At 43.3% G+C, this 21,190-nt stretch overlaps 1 protein-coding gene across 1 annotated transcript in view; it reads right to left on the bottom strand.

Moving 5' to 3' along the window:
* Positions 1–17,559: 17,559 nt before the first annotated feature.
* pvrl2l (PVR cell adhesion molecule related 2 like) overlaps positions 17,560–21,190 on the bottom strand; it is a 176,726-nt gene continuing 173,095 nt past the window's right edge. Inside the window, exon 7 of the mRNA XM_076106023.1 lies at positions 17,560–18,179. Coding sequence (XP_075962138.1) covers positions 17,560–18,179 — 620 coding nt within the window. The remainder of the gene's footprint in view (positions 18,180–21,190) is intronic.

The raw sequence follows: 21,190 nt of genomic DNA, 5'->3' as shown, positions 1-21,190 counted from the left end.
AGTCAGTCACAGCTTCTGAACCAGAGTAGAGGGAAAAGAGCAGCATCCACAGAAAACTTCACTGACAGAAACTACAAGGGGAAAAAACTAAAAATCACATAATTGCCCACATTGTCTGACAGACAGGTGATTTCTGGGGATTGCAGTGAAGAAGCAACACATCAGTGACTTTTTAGCATCAAAGATGCTGCAGAAAAAAATACTCCAACACAAAGCAAACATCTTGCCGCTTTATAAATCATCTACATGTCAGCACTTGTTTGGTGAGCAGCTCTGGATCTGTCTGCGAACACTTCGCCGAGAGATCTCCGGCTTCCCCGCCTCTGGAGGGGCTCGATCATGCTGGCAAATTAAAACTGCATGAGATGATGATGACTAACATAATGAATTCGGGGAATAGGTTTTATAGAGGGTATCATTCCTCCGGGAACCTTCGCCAAGTCACATTTCTTTGCATTCATTGTACTTGGTGTACAAAGTGTCTCTGATTCCGATTGTAATTACTCAATCAGTTCTGCAATGGCAGCAATTACACCATGTGTTGCTCTGCTTCAGTGAGCAAAGATCTGGACTCCCGAATGTACAGAGCTACAGTGAAAAGACTTCAGTAAATATAAATGTCTGTCTTCCTTCTTCATAACTACATACACTAGAGATGATTCACCAGAGATTACAGCTTTAACATTGACTCCTTTCAGACTTTACAGACACCCTGCAGGTTTACTTACAAGTCTTGGAACTGAATGGATGTTTTGCAATTGGTTGTATGAGTTTAAACTGCACTAGTAGGTATTGGCTGATTGCACCAATTTATCGGCCTCACACAAGAGGCTCAATTACTTAAACTGCAGGTAGCAATGATGTAATGTATATACTCCAATCACAAACTGGTATATTACGAGGACAAAACATTTGTATTTTCTTGATTTAGTTGGAGAAAAAAAGGGGACGGAATGAGAAAAGTAGGACAGTTAACCACCAGGAGAAGACTTGAGGAAATTTCAAATGGAAGCAATTATGTTTAATGTAGATCATATTTTTTCCCTTTATTCCTTTATTTCCCTTTGTTGTTTTTTCCCCCTCTGTCTTCTCAGAGCCGGGCGGAATACAGGATCTACCGGCAGGGATTGAAAGAGCTGGCGGTGAAATGAAAAGTGCAATTTGAGCCGTCGGAATCGGCAGAGAGGCGGAACGTTTAACCGCGAGACAGCAACGAGGGCCACGGCTTCAGATCTGGGTGCATTTATTAATTGAAAATGTTTTCAATTATCTTTGGGTGCTTGCTTAAAGAGAGAGAGAGAGAGAGAGAGAGAGAGAGAGAGATGGTCGAGGCATGGTACTTTTTTAGAGCGATCCAATTGGCTTCATCATAAGCCACCAATGACACAAAAAAAGAGATAATTGAATCCTTTCCAAATAGAAAACTGACCCTGATCTGGAAATATGTGTTCCTTTTGTTGCATCATTTGCACTTCACTGACGTTTTGTAAGATTTGCCACGCAAAATATTTACACGGTAAAATAAGACTGAATCAACGAACAGCATGGGTTCCAACTTGACACAAACAACCCGGTGTCTCTAGTACAGCCCATTATGCAAGCCGGAGAGGAGCCAGTAAAGAGAAACGACAATTATTTCCTTGTCTGAGTCGTCTGAGAAATGTGAAGTTACATATTTTTGTCCCGTCTCAAATGATTTCTATCATTTCACTGACTCAACCTGTCCCTGACAAAGGTTACCAGACGCAATACTGGTAATACTGGTCTCAGATAACATGCCTTAATAGGAGAGAATGGAAGTCCTCTTCTTTTGGCCACAGGCAGAAAAAAAACAAATCTAAAAATCCTGAAAATATAACACAATTCTGATCTTTCACTGCATATCCAGGAAGATCAACTTTGACAGATAAGAGCCACACTAAAATATCTGAGAGATGAGCGGTAATCTGTCTCCTGCACTGACAATAATGTTTTTGAGTGTGTGTGTGTGTGTGTGTGTGTATTTGTAGCTGTTCCCTCTCTCTTCATCTGTGTCTGAGTCACATCTTTTGTCGCAGGGTCAGGGCGCATAAAATCTCTGAAGTGATGGACCGACACAATGAAATTATGGAAAATAGCTTCTGCGTAATGTTGTCACTAATGCTCGGAGAAGTGCGAATTTACACTGGGAAAACACATCTGCATACACACAACTCAAACATAAAAGCTCAGAATTAAACCCACTCCGCTGTCATGTTTCCTTCATTAAGTAAAGCAGGAGAGGTTGGAAAGAAATGCGTTTCTACGTAAAAACCCGTGGCGCTAACATAAGCAGAGTAAGCTAGCACAGCCTTAACTAGAATTAGCACTTCTATGCTACGTTAGCCACTGAAGGTATACTAAATATACCTATGCATGCACGCTGCTTTGGCTTTTTAATGATTGTAACAGTAAATAAAGACATACACGGCTTTACAGGAACATTTCATCGTCTTCTGATCTCCAGGTGATGTGGTGGTTCACTTTTACCTTGTAATCTATAGCTTTAGATTCTATCTTCATCTTTTCAACCTGTTTTCACTGCTGAGTCAGTTTGACATCCTTGGTATTTCCCTTAAAAGCATACTGTAGAGTAGTGGTGGAACGGATCAACCCTCACGGTTCGGCACACATGTGAACCGCGGATTAATTGCATTTAAACATTTTTTTTTTTAAACTGTTTAATCATCATTGTGTGAAATAAAGTTTTGCTGCCGCTCATACTTTTTCAGGTAATACGTCACTAAATATCTATGCAGAGTTGCAGTGAAAAGATATAAAGCAGTAGTGTGTTCACGTGAACGGAGCAGGTTAAAAGCATTTAACGGTGAAAGTCATGGCGAGCGGAGGAAATTCAGAAGCCACCGGCATCATATAAGTCGCATGTTTGGCTTCCCTGTTACTAATAATGTATAAGGGTGGTAGACAAAACCGTTATCGGATTACGATATGTAGGCATTGTTTGACGAGAAAGACACACGACAACGGCAATACATCGGGCATGTCCACACATATGAAGCGCCACCACCCTGGTCTGTCAGCGACGGGGGCCAAGGCACAACAACAACAACAACTCATCACCGCGGCATTTAAGAAACCATTTGTGGCAGAATCAGATAGGGCTAAAGCTATTACCAAATATATTAGGATGTTTATTGCTACATACATGAGGCCATACTCCATTGTGGAAAACAAAGGATTTCAAAATATGGTTAAAGTGCTTGAGCCACGTTACAAAATCCTCTCACGCACCCACTTCAGTATGAAGATCGTTCCAGGCCTCTATGAAAAGGAAAAGACTGTGACGGCTCACTTCATCGCGGCGGAGTGGAGATTCAAAGTCCCGTTCTGTAGACACGCCCCCTATGTGAGAGTCACACAGACACAAATCTGGCGCCACCCTTTCCCCAGACAATGTAGATATTCTCATCTTTTTGAAAAAAAAAATGTCTTAAATATTGTGGTTTTCAAGACTATAGCCCAATTAAGTGTTCCTGAAGTGCTTTAATCAATACATGGAAAGCAAAGTTATATTTCTCCACCCCTCCTTTTCTTTGCTAGGGTTCTTTTACGATCCGAACTGTGAGGTTTGTGATCCGTTCTTCTCTCTACTTCTCTCTGAAATTGCTTTGTGATTTCTTCAAAAATGTGGAAATATGTAATCAAGGAGTGCAGTTTGTGACAGTGTGGGCACCATGGTAGCTCTGACTGCTTGATGGAGTAGCAGCAGGTGGACGGTTCTTTGCGAAGGGTCAATTCTCACCTGAACCATAGAACCAAGTCTGAACAGGCCTATGAAAAAGTATGATCTGGCCAAAATGTCCTTATTTTCCAAAGATGCCCTTACTATGTGGTTAAAAACTTGTTTCAGTCCTCACTATGTCGCAAGTACAAGTATACAAACACACACACACACTCCTCAAATCTTCTCAGCTGTCGGACTTGAGTAAAATGTACACAAGTTGGCATCTCGAGAGTTAGAGGAGAATATCATATAGATGTGAAGCTACAGTTAGCATTTTGGTAACTTAGCTTAGCATAAAGACTGGAAACAGCTTGTCAGGCTCCTTGCAATTGTTTTTTCTCTATTTTGTGGAATTTAGTGAGCTTGAGAGTTGCTGGTATGCAGACTGTTTTCTTTTGGACAGAGCCAGGTGAGTTGTTTTCTGGTCTTTATGCAAAGCTACGCTAATCGACCTTCTGGCTGTAGTTAAAATTCATCGTACAGACATGAGAGTGGTATCAGTCTTCTCACCTAACTCTCGGCAAGAAATCAAATAAGAGTGTTTTCGAAAATAGTGAAGGCGCCTTGTATCAGCACAGCAACATGCACATCCATGATTTAGCTAGGATACTAAGATGGAAGATAGTTAATTAGTAATTCATTCATTCTGAATTCTCGTTCACTTTGGTCAAAAACGGACCTATCTTGCAAATTTGTAACGAAAAACTTGAAGGGTCATTGCAGCACAAGTGGCCCGAAATTCAAATTGTACTATCACCAAAATCTGCTCTGAGGTCCGTAGTCAGTTTAATTAATAAGTCGACATTTGCATTAAAGGTCCAACGGCCCTGTAAGTCTTACGGGTTATGGACTTAGTCGGTAGCTTCAAAAAACTCCATCTCACCATACAGGCTGAACACACACACACACACACACACACACACACACACACACACACACACACACACACACACACACACACACACACACACACACACACACACACACACACACACACACACACACACACACACACACACACACACACACACACCTTCTCTCCCTGGACAAACAGTGATCTGCTCATTTAACAGCTAAACATAACCTCCATCCGTCTCACTTTTCCCGGGGGAAGAAAATACCACAGCAACCAAATATCTGTGTAGCCATCAGTGCTGACCTGACAGACGATGATGGAGGTTTTCTTGGTGCGATATCTACAGCTCTGATAAGGAAGCAGAAAAACATGAGCGGAAAAAGTGACAAACTCTGACTCCCACACAAGGAGTCAGATCGTGGCTTATCTGGGTTACAAGACATGAATGTCAGGTAGCACTTTAGCCAGAAATGAGACATCTATCATTTGACACGAGTTCCACAGTGATGGTATTCCTTCTTTCTTTCTTTATTGAAGAAATAATTTAAGGGTTTGCCAGTGAAAATGATATCAAACAGGCTGATGTTTAGAGGTACTGAAGGGTAAATTTCATGTATTTTTCCCCTCTCAAATGCATTTACAAATATAACAGGAGGCTGAACACTGAAATAATCTGACTCACTGTTTTGTGTTTGTTTTCAGTTTGATGCTATTTGGGTTGGCAATTTGGGTATTATTCCTTGATCAACCCCACCGCCCCCCCCTTGATCAACCCCCCGGGCAATCTAAATAAACCTTTTCCTCTTTTTTTTGACAGACTTGATATTGGAGCTGTAAAAGTGTGAGCTTTTTCTTCTTGTGCGGTTTTCACTCTCGAAAAGAAGCAGAGGAACATGAAAGCTGGGCTGCTGTCCAACACAGCAGGGGTTTGCACTATAAAAAAACAACAACATCTGTCTTTACAAGTATAAATGTTAATCTTGTATTCAGTCATTAAGCCTAATTTGGATTGGAAAAAGAGAGAAAAAGTAACTCTGCCTGTGGCAGACGATAACCGTACTTGTTTCCATGCAGCTTCACTTCATTTATGAATAATACTTTTAAATTAGCCTGAAATGAGTCACAGCCAGTCGAAAATCAGGCAGACAAATCAGCCATCTTGTTTTTCTACACAATGCTGATTGATGAGAATGCTGTAGAAAGTTTTGCTTTGAAAAATAATCATATGCCATTCAGTGAATTTTCTACTTATTATCAGAAACAAACAAGAATTCATGCACGACAAATCTCACAGGGAGAAGATGATATTTCTCATCGTTGAAGCTGATTTTGAATCGTATGGATTAAAAGTGTGGAAATTAAGAATATTTTGATGATGACACTATCGAGTAAAAAAGTCACGGTTCTGTTCTTTTAAAACTACTGACCTTCAAAGCCTCTAAATGCCGTGCTGTATGCAAAAACATGATATTTTTCTCTCCAAACTTGACACCATAAAAGCTGTAGTGTAAACAAACACTGCTGAAATCCTTTTTAAAACCTCTGCTGTATGAAACACAAATCAATATCACCAGGTTTTCCTAGGTTTGGGTGTTGATCTTTGGAGAGAGGTCCAGACATAAGCACCTTGATGGATTGGGTTCATTTATCTTATTTACAGAAATCTAGTATTGTCAAAGCCATTTATAAAGCTAAAGAAACATAAAAAGTCTTGTTGAATATGTTTCAAATCCAGACCATTTCAAGGCCGGAGAAAAGTCAAGTCAATTTTATATTTTCAACTACAAATCACAAGTTTGTCTCAGAGGTCGATAAAGGTGTGCTTCTATTGATTCCCATTTTTCTAATGCATTTGTAACCAGTTGACCTAAACATGACGCTCTGGTCTGTTTGCTGCTGTACGTCGAGAAAGAACCAAACAGCCAAACTTGTTACGTAATAAAATGTTAATTCTTTAAGGTGTCTACCTTGCTCAGTCGAGTAGGTATAAAGTGTCAATATATTATAGACCCCTTTTCTGTTAGTGAACATGATGACGTATTTTTGTTGGCAGAGCGTAGGTTATTAGTTAATGCTGGCTAACTTACTTGAGAAAAGTTAAAATGAACCAACAGGACCATAATAGCCAACCCCTATGCCGCTGGCACACTGCTTTACAAAACGGCCGGCGAGTTAGCTAGCTAGCTAGTCCATCTCCAGAGCTGGTTAGTTGGGTAGCTAGTCTTCGGAGCTAGTGTCCGGAGCCCGGCCCATTGTCCTCTCGGCAAGGTGGTCTCCTTGGTTTCCTCCTCTCCTTCATCTCTCTAATAGTTTAGCCTTCTGTATTCGCAGTGAGCTCAGTGGTGCAGCAGCCGTGACAGCAGAGGAGGTGAGCAGACGGCTAAGCTAAACTATTAGCAACATCTCTCATCTCTGAAACGCTTTGCCGATATTCCCGGTGTTTGTGTCAAATTCCAAGAAATTCCTTCAAGGTTTTTCTGAGATATCACAAGAACGGGACAGGCGCAAGGTCACAGCGACCCATGCCCACCAAAATGTAATCAGTTCATTCTTGAGTCCAAATTGGATGTATGTGCCAGAGGCAATGACATTCCATCAAACCGTTTCAGAGATATTGTGTTCACGAGAATGGGATGTTTGAAGGGATGGATGGACAACCCGAAAACCATGAAAAACCATAACTCTGACGGTGTAATACTTACTGCGACAGCGTTTTTTTGAACAGAAAGTTGCATCACGGGTAGACTCCAGGTTTTGACAAGGAAGAGTAATGCCTTGTATAAACAAGATGATATTGATGTTTCTCCTGCATTGGTTTTAATAATACATATTTATTTGCCTTGCGCTGTTGTCTAAGTGCAGAGTTGCCTGTTGTAGATACCAAAAACAAATTACTGATTGGGCATCCCTACGAGGTCTCGTTCTTTAGTGTAAATTTCACATTTAGGATTTAACAGGGATCTAGAGATACACTCAGGTTTACAACAGGGTTAAAAGCTACGTTTCTTCTAAAAACCTGTAAAGTGATGCCAGAATTGGGGAAATGCAGTTTCTTCCCTTGGCACCACATAATATCAGAGCTGTTTCCTGCACAAGTTGGGACGTCAAAGAGACACTTGATTCAGACGGGGATAAAGAGAGTTGGGGTCATCGAGGTAGGAGGAAATAAAATGTATCTGAATGTATCTCACTGAAAAAGATGAACGATTAATACTGGCTTCATTGGAAAAATGAACAAAACAGGCCTACATTAGTCCTTTGGTCTGAATATGTTAAGGTCACCATCATAAAGGAAGCCGAGCATCTCCAGCTGACCGGATTATATCGGCTCAAACAGTGCCACATTGATTCTGAATGAATTTAATGTCTCTGCCATCTGGAACTCTGCATTGTAAGGTTCCAACATAGCAGATATAAAGGCTTCTTTGGATCCAGTCCATTAAAGAAATGCTCCAGGATTCTTACGCGTGTTGAAATTTTTGTTATTTAGTTTGAAACGACTGAACAGAAGACGACTCTATAACCAGATAAGAAATGAGACCATTGAGCACAACTCAAAGTGAAGAGCTGACAATGGAAAGTTGTGACAAGGAGAAAAAAAAAGCTGAAAGTATTGGAACTGAAATTCATTTTGATGAGACCAGCTAAATGTCATTTTGATTTGTACACAGACTCCCTCACCTCTGCAAAGCGTTAGATTGCTTTCAGATCATTTCAAACCGAGTTAGCAACATTAAGAAGCATTTAGCAGATACAAAGCTAACAATGTCTTTCTTTGGAATTACTAGTGTAGTTAACAACACCAGGTGATATGGTGGTTCCCTTTTACACTTATCTGTAGACTTTAGCTTCTATCTTCATCTTTTTAACCTGTTTCCACTGCTGAATCAGTTTGACATCCTGGATGTATCCTTCAAACACTTATTGTAGACCAGGGGTCACTAATAAGGTGGACCGTGGTCAGCGAGACCAGAGCCTTTAACCAAGAATGAACAGACTCCTAAATGTTAATTCTCGGGCAGTTTAAAACCAGTATGTCTCATATGTTGAGAGACCGTGGCGATTATTAAAAGCGGCAAAAAGCTTTTGAGCAAACGTACCCACTCACGTCCGAAATGAAGGCACAGAAAATAAACCTAAGAGCCCAATATGATCAGAATCCTAACACATGAATTCACTGTCCAACAATGATGTTAACAGAGAGGAATAGAGCTGAAACAAGTGGTTTAATAACCACAGATAAAGCCCATGCACACAAATTTCTCCTGTTAGAAGATGACAAGAATATAATATCGTGGCCTGTTTGGCTACTGCCCTCTGTAATGCATTTTGAAGATCAGCACTCCAAACAGACGCAGGATACGCGAAGCAGCCGTCATGTGCACGTGAGTGCTTAGCTTGAAGTGAGTATATCTCCTGCTTTAACATGTGATGTCCCAATAACCAATACCAACTGTCATTAAGTGTTATCAAGCCAGCAGACAGGTGTGAATAGATACTGTCGGTAGTACAAGTACAAATCTACTGACAAAGAAAAAAAAGAAGCCTAAACATGAACTACTGGATCTCTATTTGTCATGGTAACTATCTACATGTATGTCATTAAAAGTGTTAAATAACGTCCTGTTTTATTCCATTAAAATGCTATAAACTGCTGCTGTACAAGGATCCAGTGGAAACTGCACAAACCAGAGAGAGGGTAAGGAAAGGAATGACATAAAAGCAGGCACCCATTTGAAACGAAGGGCCATTCAGATGAACATGCATACCCAAAACCTGAAATAACCTGGACTGAGACAAAAAAAAATCCAAGACGAATTGTATCCCTAAGTATAGCACAGAACACTGCAAGAGCAGCACAGTGGGAGAAGAAGGAGGTATCCTCAGAGGCAGGAAAGCAGGACAGCGCTGCCTTTAGTAAAATGGTTACAGAGTACAATAAGACCTCTTCCAACCAGTGTTGGGAGGAGGAAAACCTCATCCACATCTGCTGGAGTCTCAGCTGGCCTGGCAGAGCCTCGGCTTTAACTGGATTAAAGACAAAAGCAGAGCTCAATAACTAATAGGGTCTCTCCTTCCTCCTCTCTGTTCCTTCCCTCTCTTTGCTCCACTCCCCTCCACCCCCTTCCTTTCTCCCTCACTTTTCTACGTTGCCGTCTTCGTCCTCCTTCAGAGTGAAGCGGAGACATAATGCGGAACACTTTCATGCCTTCTGCTGAATTAAACATGGAGAGAACAGCTTGTGCCGGGTGCTAAAGCTGGAGCGGAGAGAGAGCGAATATGAAAAAGGAGGATATATATACAATTCCACCCTTGCACAGGGGTCCCCGGAGCGCTGCCGAACATGTCTTTACAATTAAAAAGATCTGTTCTCTGATAGACTGCGCCGAGGAAAGTTAAACAGGATGGCCATTTTTTTACTAATTGGCCGGGGTTTGAAGCGGACTGCCAATTTGCATTGGGTGGAAGCAGCCAATCGCCAAGCGGAGGGATGGCATGGAGCTCAGAAAGAACTCCTCTGAGGCTTCCATCCCCACCTCTAGCTTTCATTGTCGGAGGAGTAAATCCCATCCCTTTTTCCTTTCACACACTCTCTGTCATCTTTACGCCGCGGCCAACCAATTGGGCACCACAAGTGACAAATCTGTCCATCTCTAACTCCAGGCTGGATGGTGAATAATTGACAGAGTTTCAAACGTTCTCGGTCTCAGGTGGCCTACAAAGAAAAAAGAGAAGGTATTTTCATAGTCTCGGCAGAGGCTGTAGTTTCAGTTTGTGTTCTGCCTCTCGCCTCTGTAACTCTCGATTTCTCTGATCTGAGAAGAAAAAGTCTCCCTTTTCTCTCCAGGCCTATTTGGTATTTCCCAGATAGAGCACCTCTAGCTCACTCCCCATCCTCTCCTCCCCGACAGAGCCAAGTGACCTGTTACCGCGTCCTCTGCTTTGCATGGGTGCCACGCTCACAGCAGCAAGGACAAGACTTTTACAGGGCTCGCGCTCAGGACTGCAACCTTCCAGAGCATACGCCATGCGAGGCGGGTGGCGGCAGGCTAAAAGATCAGAGAGGGACGCTTGTAGCTGTATTACTTACTACAAAACAGGGGAAACCAATAAAGTCTTATTTAAGGATGATTAAATCTAATTCATTCCCACCAAAGATAAATAATCTTGTTGAGCCCCATTAGATTTGTTCCAAGGTTGCATGTTGAAGATCCTCGACATAAAAAAAGCCTTTTTTCAAAAGGTTTTCTGATATCAGTCTCTTTTAAACATTTAGTGAATGAAACTATCCAAGAAGCTTCATCTTTCCTGCTAATATCAAGTCTTAACACATCTTAAGGTAAGATATGTTTCACAGTTTCATGGATGAAGGTACCAAACTCTTTTGACCCCATTAGCATCTACAAGGCATACACATGGGACATGTTTTTGAATAACTTATCTGGGTGAGAGAAGCGTGTGTGTAAATGCACACAGATTGCATTGGGTTTGGTTCTCAGACGTGTGAACGTGCAATCTGTAAAGCACGAACAAAATCTGGCGCTGTTCAGGAGGCCAGGTGTCAGATCTCTGCAGGCTAATTTGTTGAGTTGCCTCTTGATGCAGTGGATACAGTATGCCTAGGACGGAAGGAGTGAAGCTGTTGACAATGTGGGGGTAATCTAGTGTTTGGCAGTTATTGTATTACCTCCATAGAGTGTAGCCTACATGCAACCTAACATTTAGCTACACAGGCTGAATTTTGACGGACTTCAACAGTCTATAACAGGAGTCCCTAATATTTTGTAATCGGGTTTCAACGCGTCCACAATGCATCTTGGGAGCATTCACACCTGTACTTAGAGCCGTCCACTTGTGATCAAATCACCCAAGATGCATGTTAATTCCATGTCTGAACAGGGCCTTCGTCAACTATGTCACCTAACCTCGCCTCTTCCTGCTGGCTTAACGAACCCCGACAAAAGGAACGAGAAGCTAGCAAGTCCACGAGCGTCGCTCGATGTGATCACGATACAGGCATAGTTCAGATGACCAGAAGTAAATCTTTATCGAGATGAAAATACAGATCGAGCGGACCACATACGAGGTGTGAATGGGGCCTTCGAGTAAAGTGTTTGAACTTGAGAGAGGTGGCTGTACTTCTCCTCGAGTTAGCAGAACTTGAAACATGTCCTGCAGCAGATCTGTTAAGGAGGCTACCGAGCAGGTGCACAATGCCGCTCTGTGCTGTGAAATGTGCTGAGGAAAGAAGTACGGGAGTCTCGGTATTTATAGACCGATAACACGGCTCGGCTTAATTAATTACCAATTTTTTCCACAGAGAATTGTTTCAGAGAGGTTTTTTAAATTTCTTTTATTGAAAATGGGTTGTGCAAAAAGAAAAGTCATGACTGATGATGAGTTTCCTCGCTGAGGGTAGATGCATGCTACAAGATTCTGGGACTAATTAGGCGCCAACGTTGTGATCACAGTCGACTGTTTAGCATTATGCCGCTGCAAGAAACCTCCCTGGAGAAAGAGATGTGCTGAGGCACACAGTGGCCACATAGAGGGTAAATGTGCTGGAAACAGATGGAGCTCCAAAAAGTCTGGGAATTTATTATCAGGGTGAAAACATTAACATATTTGACTCCAATTAGAAAGGATATTTTGCACTTGGTACTTGTATCAAACAAAGTAACTGTAATAAATTATCCTTAAATTGTAGATTCAGATCGTAACAAGGAGACCATCGATTGTTATCTAAATGATGCAACTCAAACAAAGCAGTTCGTCCGGATCTTGGAGCATGCATGTACCCTGCAGAGTTGAAAACACACTTGAATACTTTAATCCAAACTGTACTGCAGTGATACAATAAACAAGCCTACTACATGTGACAACAGTAGTTACAGTATGGCTGTTTCTCAGCTACTTTGAGATGAATTGGCGACCTGTCCAAACACACTGTGAAACGTAACGAAACGTATTTGTACCGTAGCAGATAGAACGGTCTCATTTACAGAATAACAGATGGCACGGTGTATAATGTTCAACAACAACCAACAACAAGGGACCTGCTGAGGATTTGGTGGAGAGTAGAGCTGAAACTGACTTCCTAAACAACAACAACAACAAAAATCGATCAGCTGAAGTTCTTGAATTTCAAATTTGAAACATCTCAGCTTATCAGTTTACGGACTGTGTTCACATCTTAAACCCACAGAATTCATTTTAAGTTACAACATCTTAATTATTGTCACAATATGTTGTTATGACATAAGTAAATGAAATGGGACGAGACATATGAGTATGAGATCATGTTTACTCACTTGTAATGTGCCGACATTCCTTAAAGATTCCCTTTTCAGATCCTCTCTCATAAATATTATTTTTATTTTTTTGGGGGATTTTACTCACAGTGCCCTCGACTAGCGAAGTGACTCCAGTCACTGGAGTTGGTCGATCAAACACTGTGTGTCTACAGCAAGTGAGTGTGTGCTTGTGATGTGACACAGTGTGCTTGAAAAGCAGCGGGTGTGCTCAGTTCAGCTGCTGAAGCTTGTAGCACCAGTCTAGTTTGTTCCCCTTTCATTTCTCTTTAACTGTGGCCTCGCTCACATCTCGTTTTTTTCCTCATTTTTAACAGGCCCTCTATACTATATCTCCAGGGAGTGTTGCCTGTGATGCAGAGATTTCCCCAGAGCCTCCCTGTGTCACCTCACAACCATCCTGACAAAAAAAAAAGAAAAGACAAAGGATATACCGTAAAACTGCAATTAATAGCCCAAGCTTTGAAAGCCTGATCACTGAACTCAACCGGCACATATTTGGGACAGGCTTCTATATGGGACAGGACCTTTAATTCCTTTCGTACAAAACTCTTGCTCAGTAAAGACTATCAAATTGTTTATTTAAACCCGTATGAATATTTCTTCTGAGAATCTGCCAAATGAGGCTATCAAATAACATATTAATTCATGTCATACATTTGATCTAGCGGCGAGACGGTTAACAACGCTCGTTTTACAGCACCCGAGGATTTATGGCCCCCTGTATACTGACACGACCCAAATAAAAATGGATGAAAACTAATCAGTGAGAGGTGAGGACACTTATATATTGCAGCCGGCAAGATAACGGAAATCTAGCACACCCAACAACACGGTGCAGGGAGAAGATAAATTTTCGTTTATGACGGTTAACGGGCAGTTTGTTTGACAATCGAAAACAGCAGACAGCAAGCAATGGATTTCACGTGACAATATTCAATACTTGGATTCATTTTTATGAAAAAAATCTGTTGATCCTTTTGATTGCTGGACCCTTAAAGACTTAAAAAAACATTACTAATCGAGGAAAGGACAGATTCTGACTTTATGACCTCTTCAAAGGTTGGAACTTTTTTACCACGCCTGCAAATCTGAATGAATTATACTTTGGTGCACATGGTCTCTGTGAAAAGAACCGAACAATTGAATGGGGGGAATCTAACTGATGTGTAGCATGTCCATATTGACACTATATTGATTTTTTTGTATGTGCAATACAAGCAGCTTTGAACTAAACGGGTCGCCAGGGAGGTTTTATACATCTAAAGAACTTCTATAAAAATGAACTGCCTCGTGGCAACAATGGAAACCAGACCCGCCGTCTAATTGACCGATCCTAAGTCCCGCCCCCTTTAGTTATGGTTGCTAGGTCGGACAAGCTCGACAACAAGAAACATGGCGACGCCTGTTCGGTTTAGCTTTGTTGACGCAGTGTGTGTTAGATTAAACGTAGCTTTAAGAAGCAAGGACTACAGTTTGCGATGGAAGGATATTTTCACGATGATAAACTTTACTCAGGTAGTTTTTCCCATTGGGGTGCAAGACGTCTTTTTTATCAAAAGAAAAAACACCAACAATTACTTCGTAGCCTTAAAGAAGTAATATAAACGAAGGAATGAAATCAGTAGGGGTGTAACAATACACATATTCATATTGAACCGTTCGGTACGAGGCTCACGGTTCGGTACGCATTACGAACCGAACAATACGTTTGAATAATACTAGTGCATTTGGAAAATGCAGAAGCTTAAATTGTGGGAAATATAATGTTCTCTCGGTGGAGCCACTGCGCTCAACATGGCAACCCACTCAACGTCACAGACAACATGCTGTCTGAGAAAAACATTCTACTCTGGTGAGGCTCGTGTGTTTTGGGAGAGGCACGCTATGCTAAACTAGCTTAGCAGGAAAACCAACAGCAGCACAGACTGTTTGTTTCACATCATGTTTTGTCCTTTCTGTGGACCCCAGGAAGGTTAGCGGCCGCTAAGGCGTCAGCTAATGGGGATCCAGTTAATAAACTAAACTAAACTAAACAGCAGCACACACGCTACAAACTATCCCCGCAGCGTTTAGGTAGCTATTCCTTACCGATTCAAACAGGGCTAAAGCAATCGCTACGGCAATTGTTATATACTGTATATACCCGCGGATATGAGACCCTACTCTGGAGTGGAAAACTAGGCTGTACAAACATGCTTAATGCTATTGAGCCACGTGACACAACTCATTCACAAGCTCATTTCGCCAGACCATAATTCCTGCTTTTTTAAAGAAAACAAAAGCCCAAACAGAGAACCAAATGTCCGAAGCACCCACTGTTAGTCTGACAACAGACGGCCGTACGTCACGGACTACATAATGCTACCTGACTGTTACGAGTCATTACCTCACTACTGAATGGAGATGAAGAGCCATGTTCTTCAGACACGCCCCCTTGAGAGTCTCACCAGCGAGGATTTGGCATTTCTGCTTTTTTGCTGTATTGAAAACATACCGAACCGTGGCACCACTGTTTTGTATTGAACCGAACTGAGAATTTTGGTAACTGTTACACCCCTAGAAATCAGGCAAAACCATGCAGGTTCCTTTTCGATGGTTGGAACTACGGCGGGAGGCAGAAAGCTCCGCCCCCGGCAGCAGCGAATCGTCCTCTTGGCAGGGAGCAAAACCTCACCTCGATGCGAGCAAACAGGAAAAGTTGACCGAGGTTCAACTGTGATTGGAGCACAGGGCGAAAAGGGGCGGAAGTTGGGAAGTGCCAACTGAGACCTGCGTTTATTTGTCAAGACGTGTAGCCACAACCGGTGAGTGAAAGAGACTCTACATTTAATTGGGACTTGGAGTTTGATTGAAGTTTTACGGTAATTCAACAGTTAATTGAGAAACTGCCAATTCGGTGCCCTGAAAAAAATGAAAAGACGGTGAGTAGGAAAAAGCTGGAAGTCAATAAGGCAAATGTGTTCAAGGAACTTCAGAGCTGTGCATTAGCAAAGGTGTTGCAAAAAAATATCCATTCTAAGAAGTATTAAAATTATAAATCATTTGATTTCCCAATCATCAAAGTAAAAAATTACAATTTTCCTATCCAGTCTTGCATGTTCATTGAACTAAGTGAGAGATCTCTTAGAAGAAAAACAATCAAAGAAACAAAAAGGTTGGGAGTTTGAGATTTAATTCAGCCCATTTCACTTCCCCTCTGGAAATGTGTCTTTCCATCCAATCGTAACGCAGAACATGGAATAATCCCGCACATAGCCTAAGAACATTTTGCAAGTCTGGGAATATGAATACATGAAATACAGCAGCCTCCAACAAAGCCGGTGAATGTATCTGCCTCGTTGAATGCGACCCAGATAGGAATATAAACACAAGTTATCCCCTTCTCCCTGCACACGGCCGTTGCGGCACTCGTCTAAGCCGCCCATTATGTAAATAAAGAAAGAGCAGAATGGGAGAGGGAGATGTAATGCGTGTGGGACAGAGCGTCAGCAAAACACACAAATGGGGCAGGATGCATGTGGAACAGTAAGAAACGAGACGGAGAGAGGAAATAAAGGAGGAGGAAATACGGGAAGAGATTTAAAGAGTAGAAGGGGGGGGGGGGGGTAATAGTTGGTAGAGTTTGTATCCATTAAATGAGTCATTACCGACCCAATGTGGTATTGTGTGGAAACCCCCTCCTCAAGGCTCCCGGTGCGCCTTTTCCTTAGCGAGATCAACACCATTACACAACAGCAACAACGACACCAACGACATCTACAACAAGAACAACAACAACAACTGTGCTATAGCGAGACGGCGCCCAATATATAGACGATGCACATCATCAACACCACAGCCAGCCACACGGTAGCACACACTGTCTGTTATGTTACTCAGTTTGGCGGCCCTCGCTCCCGGCGGGCACCCGTCAGGGGACCAGGCGGTGTCACAGTGTGGGGCCGGACACCCGAGACACTGTTACCCCCTTCCCACCACCACCCTTCCCGCCCGAAAAAAAAAGTCCTGTCAGGAGTGTCTGCAGCACAGTGGCAACATCCACACAAGCCGTTTTACGTAGAGTTTATTTTGAAACAGCAAGGCGATTTATGAGTAGTGGTGATTATGGAATGGTGGTTGCGGCGCTCCCGGTCTTTGCGGATTGCGTTCTCTGGTAAAAGGTATAAAAACACAAACAAATCACTCAGCACAATCACACACTGACAAAGCTGAAGAAACGAGAACGTATAGCAATAAGCAGCATCGCCGTCAGAGTCGGTGTGGGTTTTGTTGGCTTTTTGCAGTACGTTTTTTTTTCTCTTCCTTTTTGTTATATTCGGCTGACACGGAATGAAATCTGTCTCCATGATTTATCACATAATCAACCACAGTCCACTAAGGGCCATAGAAAGTTTTTCCGTCATCGTCCCCTTTCATGAAATTGTACAGCCGGTATCAAGCAGAGAGGATGGCCTCTCTTTAATCAAGCTGAATGTGAAGCGGGTCGGTGGTTAGCTGATTGAGGCGATGTGTCGGTTCGTTCGGTGGCCGATGTGTCGGTTCGTTCGGTGGCAAAGAGGGCTGCTCTTCCTCCACCACGATCACTATTTTCAGCCCTCACCTTTCCCTATACCCCTCCCCCGTCCTCAGACGTAAATGGCAGTCCGGGAAATGACGGAGCCGTCCCTCTGAGACTCCATGTCGTCGTCGAGGTACACGTCCATTTCTTCTTCGCCGCCGTGGCCTCTGTGGACGTGGTAGGCGGGGGGCTGCATGTCCCCGCCTCCTCCGATGGCCCCGAACCTGTCGTAGTCCTCCTCCATGCTGTCGTCTAGGTCGAACTTCCTCCTGTCGGCTTCTTCCATCTCACCGCTGAGGAGGATGTCGTGGGCGGTGGGGGGGTTGCCCATTGAGGCGTGATGGAGGTGGTGATGGTGGTGGTAGTCGTTGGCCTTCTCTGTCAGAGTCCCCGTGGCGTCGCAGCCCTCCCGGTACGTGTAGACGGGCCCGTTGTTGTTCGCGCCCGTCCCGTTCTTGCTGCCAGTCCCACTGAACAGCAGACGGGCTTTGTTGCCATAGTCCCCACCGTTGCTACCGCCGGCGCCGGCCGCTACGGAGTCCCCGCCGCCGGGGTAGCCGCGCCTCTGCTGCCGGCGACTCCGGCTCAGGAGAACGGCAACGAGCGCGACAACCAATAGCAGGGCCAGGAGGGAGCCGATCACGGCGCACGCCACAACGCCAGCGCTCGACGGATCCTCCAGGGCTTCTGCAGAAGGGATGGAAGGGATTTTGAAAGGAGGGGTGGAAAAAATGGGTGGAGGAAAAGAAAAAAAAAGGGCAGGAATTGATGGCTGTTTTTTAAGGAAGTCTTGGGAGGCGGTATTCACAGTTCTTCTTGTGTTGTAAGTGTGCTGCAGTGACTTAGCAGTAGTAGTGTCTTCTATGTGTGTTACAATCCTCTTACAAGTGTGTAGTAATGTTCTCCTCAGTGTAATCCCTTGGTAAGGGTGCAGTCAGTCATTGCTGGGATCAGGCTGAATGGGACTCATTCACTCTCTCCCGGCGGCTTGTTGCGCTGCGTTTTGCTCTAAACACATGTCTGTCCAGCTGCTGGCACTTCAGCTTTTTGTCCCCCCACCCCTCCCTTTTTATTTTGACAGCTGAAAAAAAAAAAAAGCCTTTACTACAGTAACGATCCTTTGTGTTGGTGTGAGCCAAAGTTTGCCTCCCAACTCTTGTTTCAGTTGAAGATTGAAACAAAAGAACGAGACGGGTGCTGTCGGGTTAGAGTTCACGGGCCCTCAGCAAAGACACGCAGACAGACAGAGAGACAGACACACACACAGGACAGGCAGAGGGGTTATTTTCAAGAGGTTCAGTGGAAAAAGAGCACACAGCCGCGCCTGGAAACTGCCACAATGTTTGGACATCCCTCCATCATCTTTTTACCTTCCGTCTCTCTCCCAGCCACCTAACTACACCCACTCCTCATCCCCTCTCTTCGCTCTCATCCTCTGCTTCCACTGCTTCCTCCCCATGCCTCTCTTATGGCTCAGTAAGTCAAAACCACAGAGCCGAGTGATCGCCTGCCGTCAAGCCCGGGAACTGAGTCCGGATCTCACTGATCAGCGGCGCACAGAGGTAAAAAATAAAGGTTCACACTGCGGAGCAAGACCCATGCCGGGACATTTATAAGAGGATTCTCCGCAGGACTACGAGAGAGAGAAAAGAGGTCTGGCTCAGATAGTGTAGGATTTGTATGAGTGGATTCATGCTGGGCTCAAAAGCGGGGAGAAAAGAAAGTGTAAAACCAGGATTGGAGAAGCACTGAGCCTGGAGTGCAGAGCTGCAGCAGGCCAGCTAATGTTTCACTCTCTTTTTTTTGTCTGTGTGTGAATCGCATGCTGATTTTTTCTTCGGGGGTGCAGCGAGGGCAGCAGCAGGGAAATTTCAACCCCTTCCTGTTTTATGCAAATAACAGCGAGGTTCTGCCAGCGCTCCTGGCAAACACAGCGGTGAATGCCAATCAAACAATCTGAGCTTGGCTGAACTGAGCACTGTGTGGGGTTACGTGCCCAGGCAGCACCAGCGAGGGACTCGTGCTGGCAAGTAAGGGTTATGTTAACAAAACCAGTGGGGGGGGGGGGGGGGGTGTCACATATAAAGAGGGCCGGGATTGAAAGCCTGTGATTCGTACAAATTGTTAATTTTGAGGGCGTAGAAGAAAAAAAATAAAGAGAGGAGATAAGAGAGGAAGGAGAAGTAGCAGGAGGTTTTCGGTGGAGGAGAAGAGACGAGCAGAAAAGGAGAGGTATCAGTTCGATTTCAAACACCATCTTGGTCTGCTCCCGCATGGGGGGTGCCAGAGGGTTATGCCAGGGTGAGACAGACGGGCTGGGGCAAAACCAGGCGGGGCTCTTTGGACAGGATATGATGTCTAAATTCGGGGACAGTGTCTGGTGATATCCAATTGAAGTGGCAGAAGGCATTAAGGATGATGAATCCAACTCTGACTGTCCTAGTTTTTCTCCCCCCGCAAACTTACAGACTGGCAGGGAAACACAATGTCGAGCCAAAATTTTTTATTTATATTTGTTGTGCCGTTTATATTTTAGGCATTCGGGGTATTCGTCAAAAGTCAGAGTGAAAGGCAGCTGAATAATAGCCCTTTGTGATGGGAACGTAGTGGTTGTCGGTCTTCCATTAATCAAGTGCTGAAAAATCCTATCATTCTGTAAAGACAATACTCCTTCAAAGGTCCATTAAGGTTGGCTGGTTTATTTTTAAAATAAATGATGGGTCACATGCAGGAGCGGCCTGATTTCACTCAAATCTCAAAGTCCAAACCCGGGGGAAGATAACTGATCTGTAACAGAAGTGATCATGTGTAAAGGAACTAGTGAGCTCTTACCTATCCACTGACTAGTGGCTTAGGCCAAGAATAAAAAGAAAAACACCTCTCACTTGATGATGGATTCTTCACATGGCAAGTAATAATCCAATTTTTATTCCACTTATATGAAACAGAACATAAATTGTCCGACTACAGCAACACAACATGTAACTTCCATGCATCCTTAACCAAGAGGCATGAGAGTTACAAGGTCTGTGAATGGGAAAAGTGGGATGGACCAACCCGTTCTCATTCTCAACTCGTCACCTATGGACACTTGGTCAGGACCCCTTGGCGCCACGTAGGTTTCGGCAACAAAACTATTTATTTATCTTAACCCAAACCTAACAAACTAAAGTCTTCAAAACTAGACTACGTAACTTAACATTATTTAAGTTGAGTACTTTGAGTAATGTACTTTTGAAACTCAAAAAAAAGGAATATAAAATGTAGATTTTTAGTAACACACAGGACAGAACAAAGCTATTCAAGTGTCCAACTAGCAGTTCTGACGGCCCTCATTTGGTTTGCATTTACAAACAGGAAAATGAGTCTGCTTCCACTGTCAGAAATAGATTTACAGGACTAGTTTGACATTTCAGGACATATGCTTGTTTGCAGATTTAGTTTTATTGTTTAAACAACCAGGACTTAACATGCCAGTCAGCGAGCTCTGGAGGTGTTGGGAGGTGTAGTAGGACAGAGCCACGCTGTTTGGCTTTCTCCTCGTACTTTGTTGCAAAAGTAAGCTAATTGCCTCCTGGCTCAGGCTCCATACTTAATGTTAAGACATGAGATTGATATTGATCTCAACTTTCTCATACTCATGGCACAAAAAAGTCGAAATATTTCTTTAAGGCATGGCAAGTATCTTTAATATAACA

The sequence above is a fragment of the Anarhichas minor genome, unplaced genomic scaffold, assembly GCF_050575085.1.
Source record: "Anarhichas minor isolate MPS153535 unplaced genomic scaffold, ASM5057508v1 ptg000033l, whole genome shotgun sequence".
NCBI classification, from domain to species: domain Eukaryota; kingdom Metazoa; phylum Chordata; class Actinopteri; order Perciformes; family Anarhichadidae; genus Anarhichas; species Anarhichas minor.
Note: the sequence above shows the minus strand (reverse complement) of the source record. Positions and strands in the feature narration are given on the sequence as shown.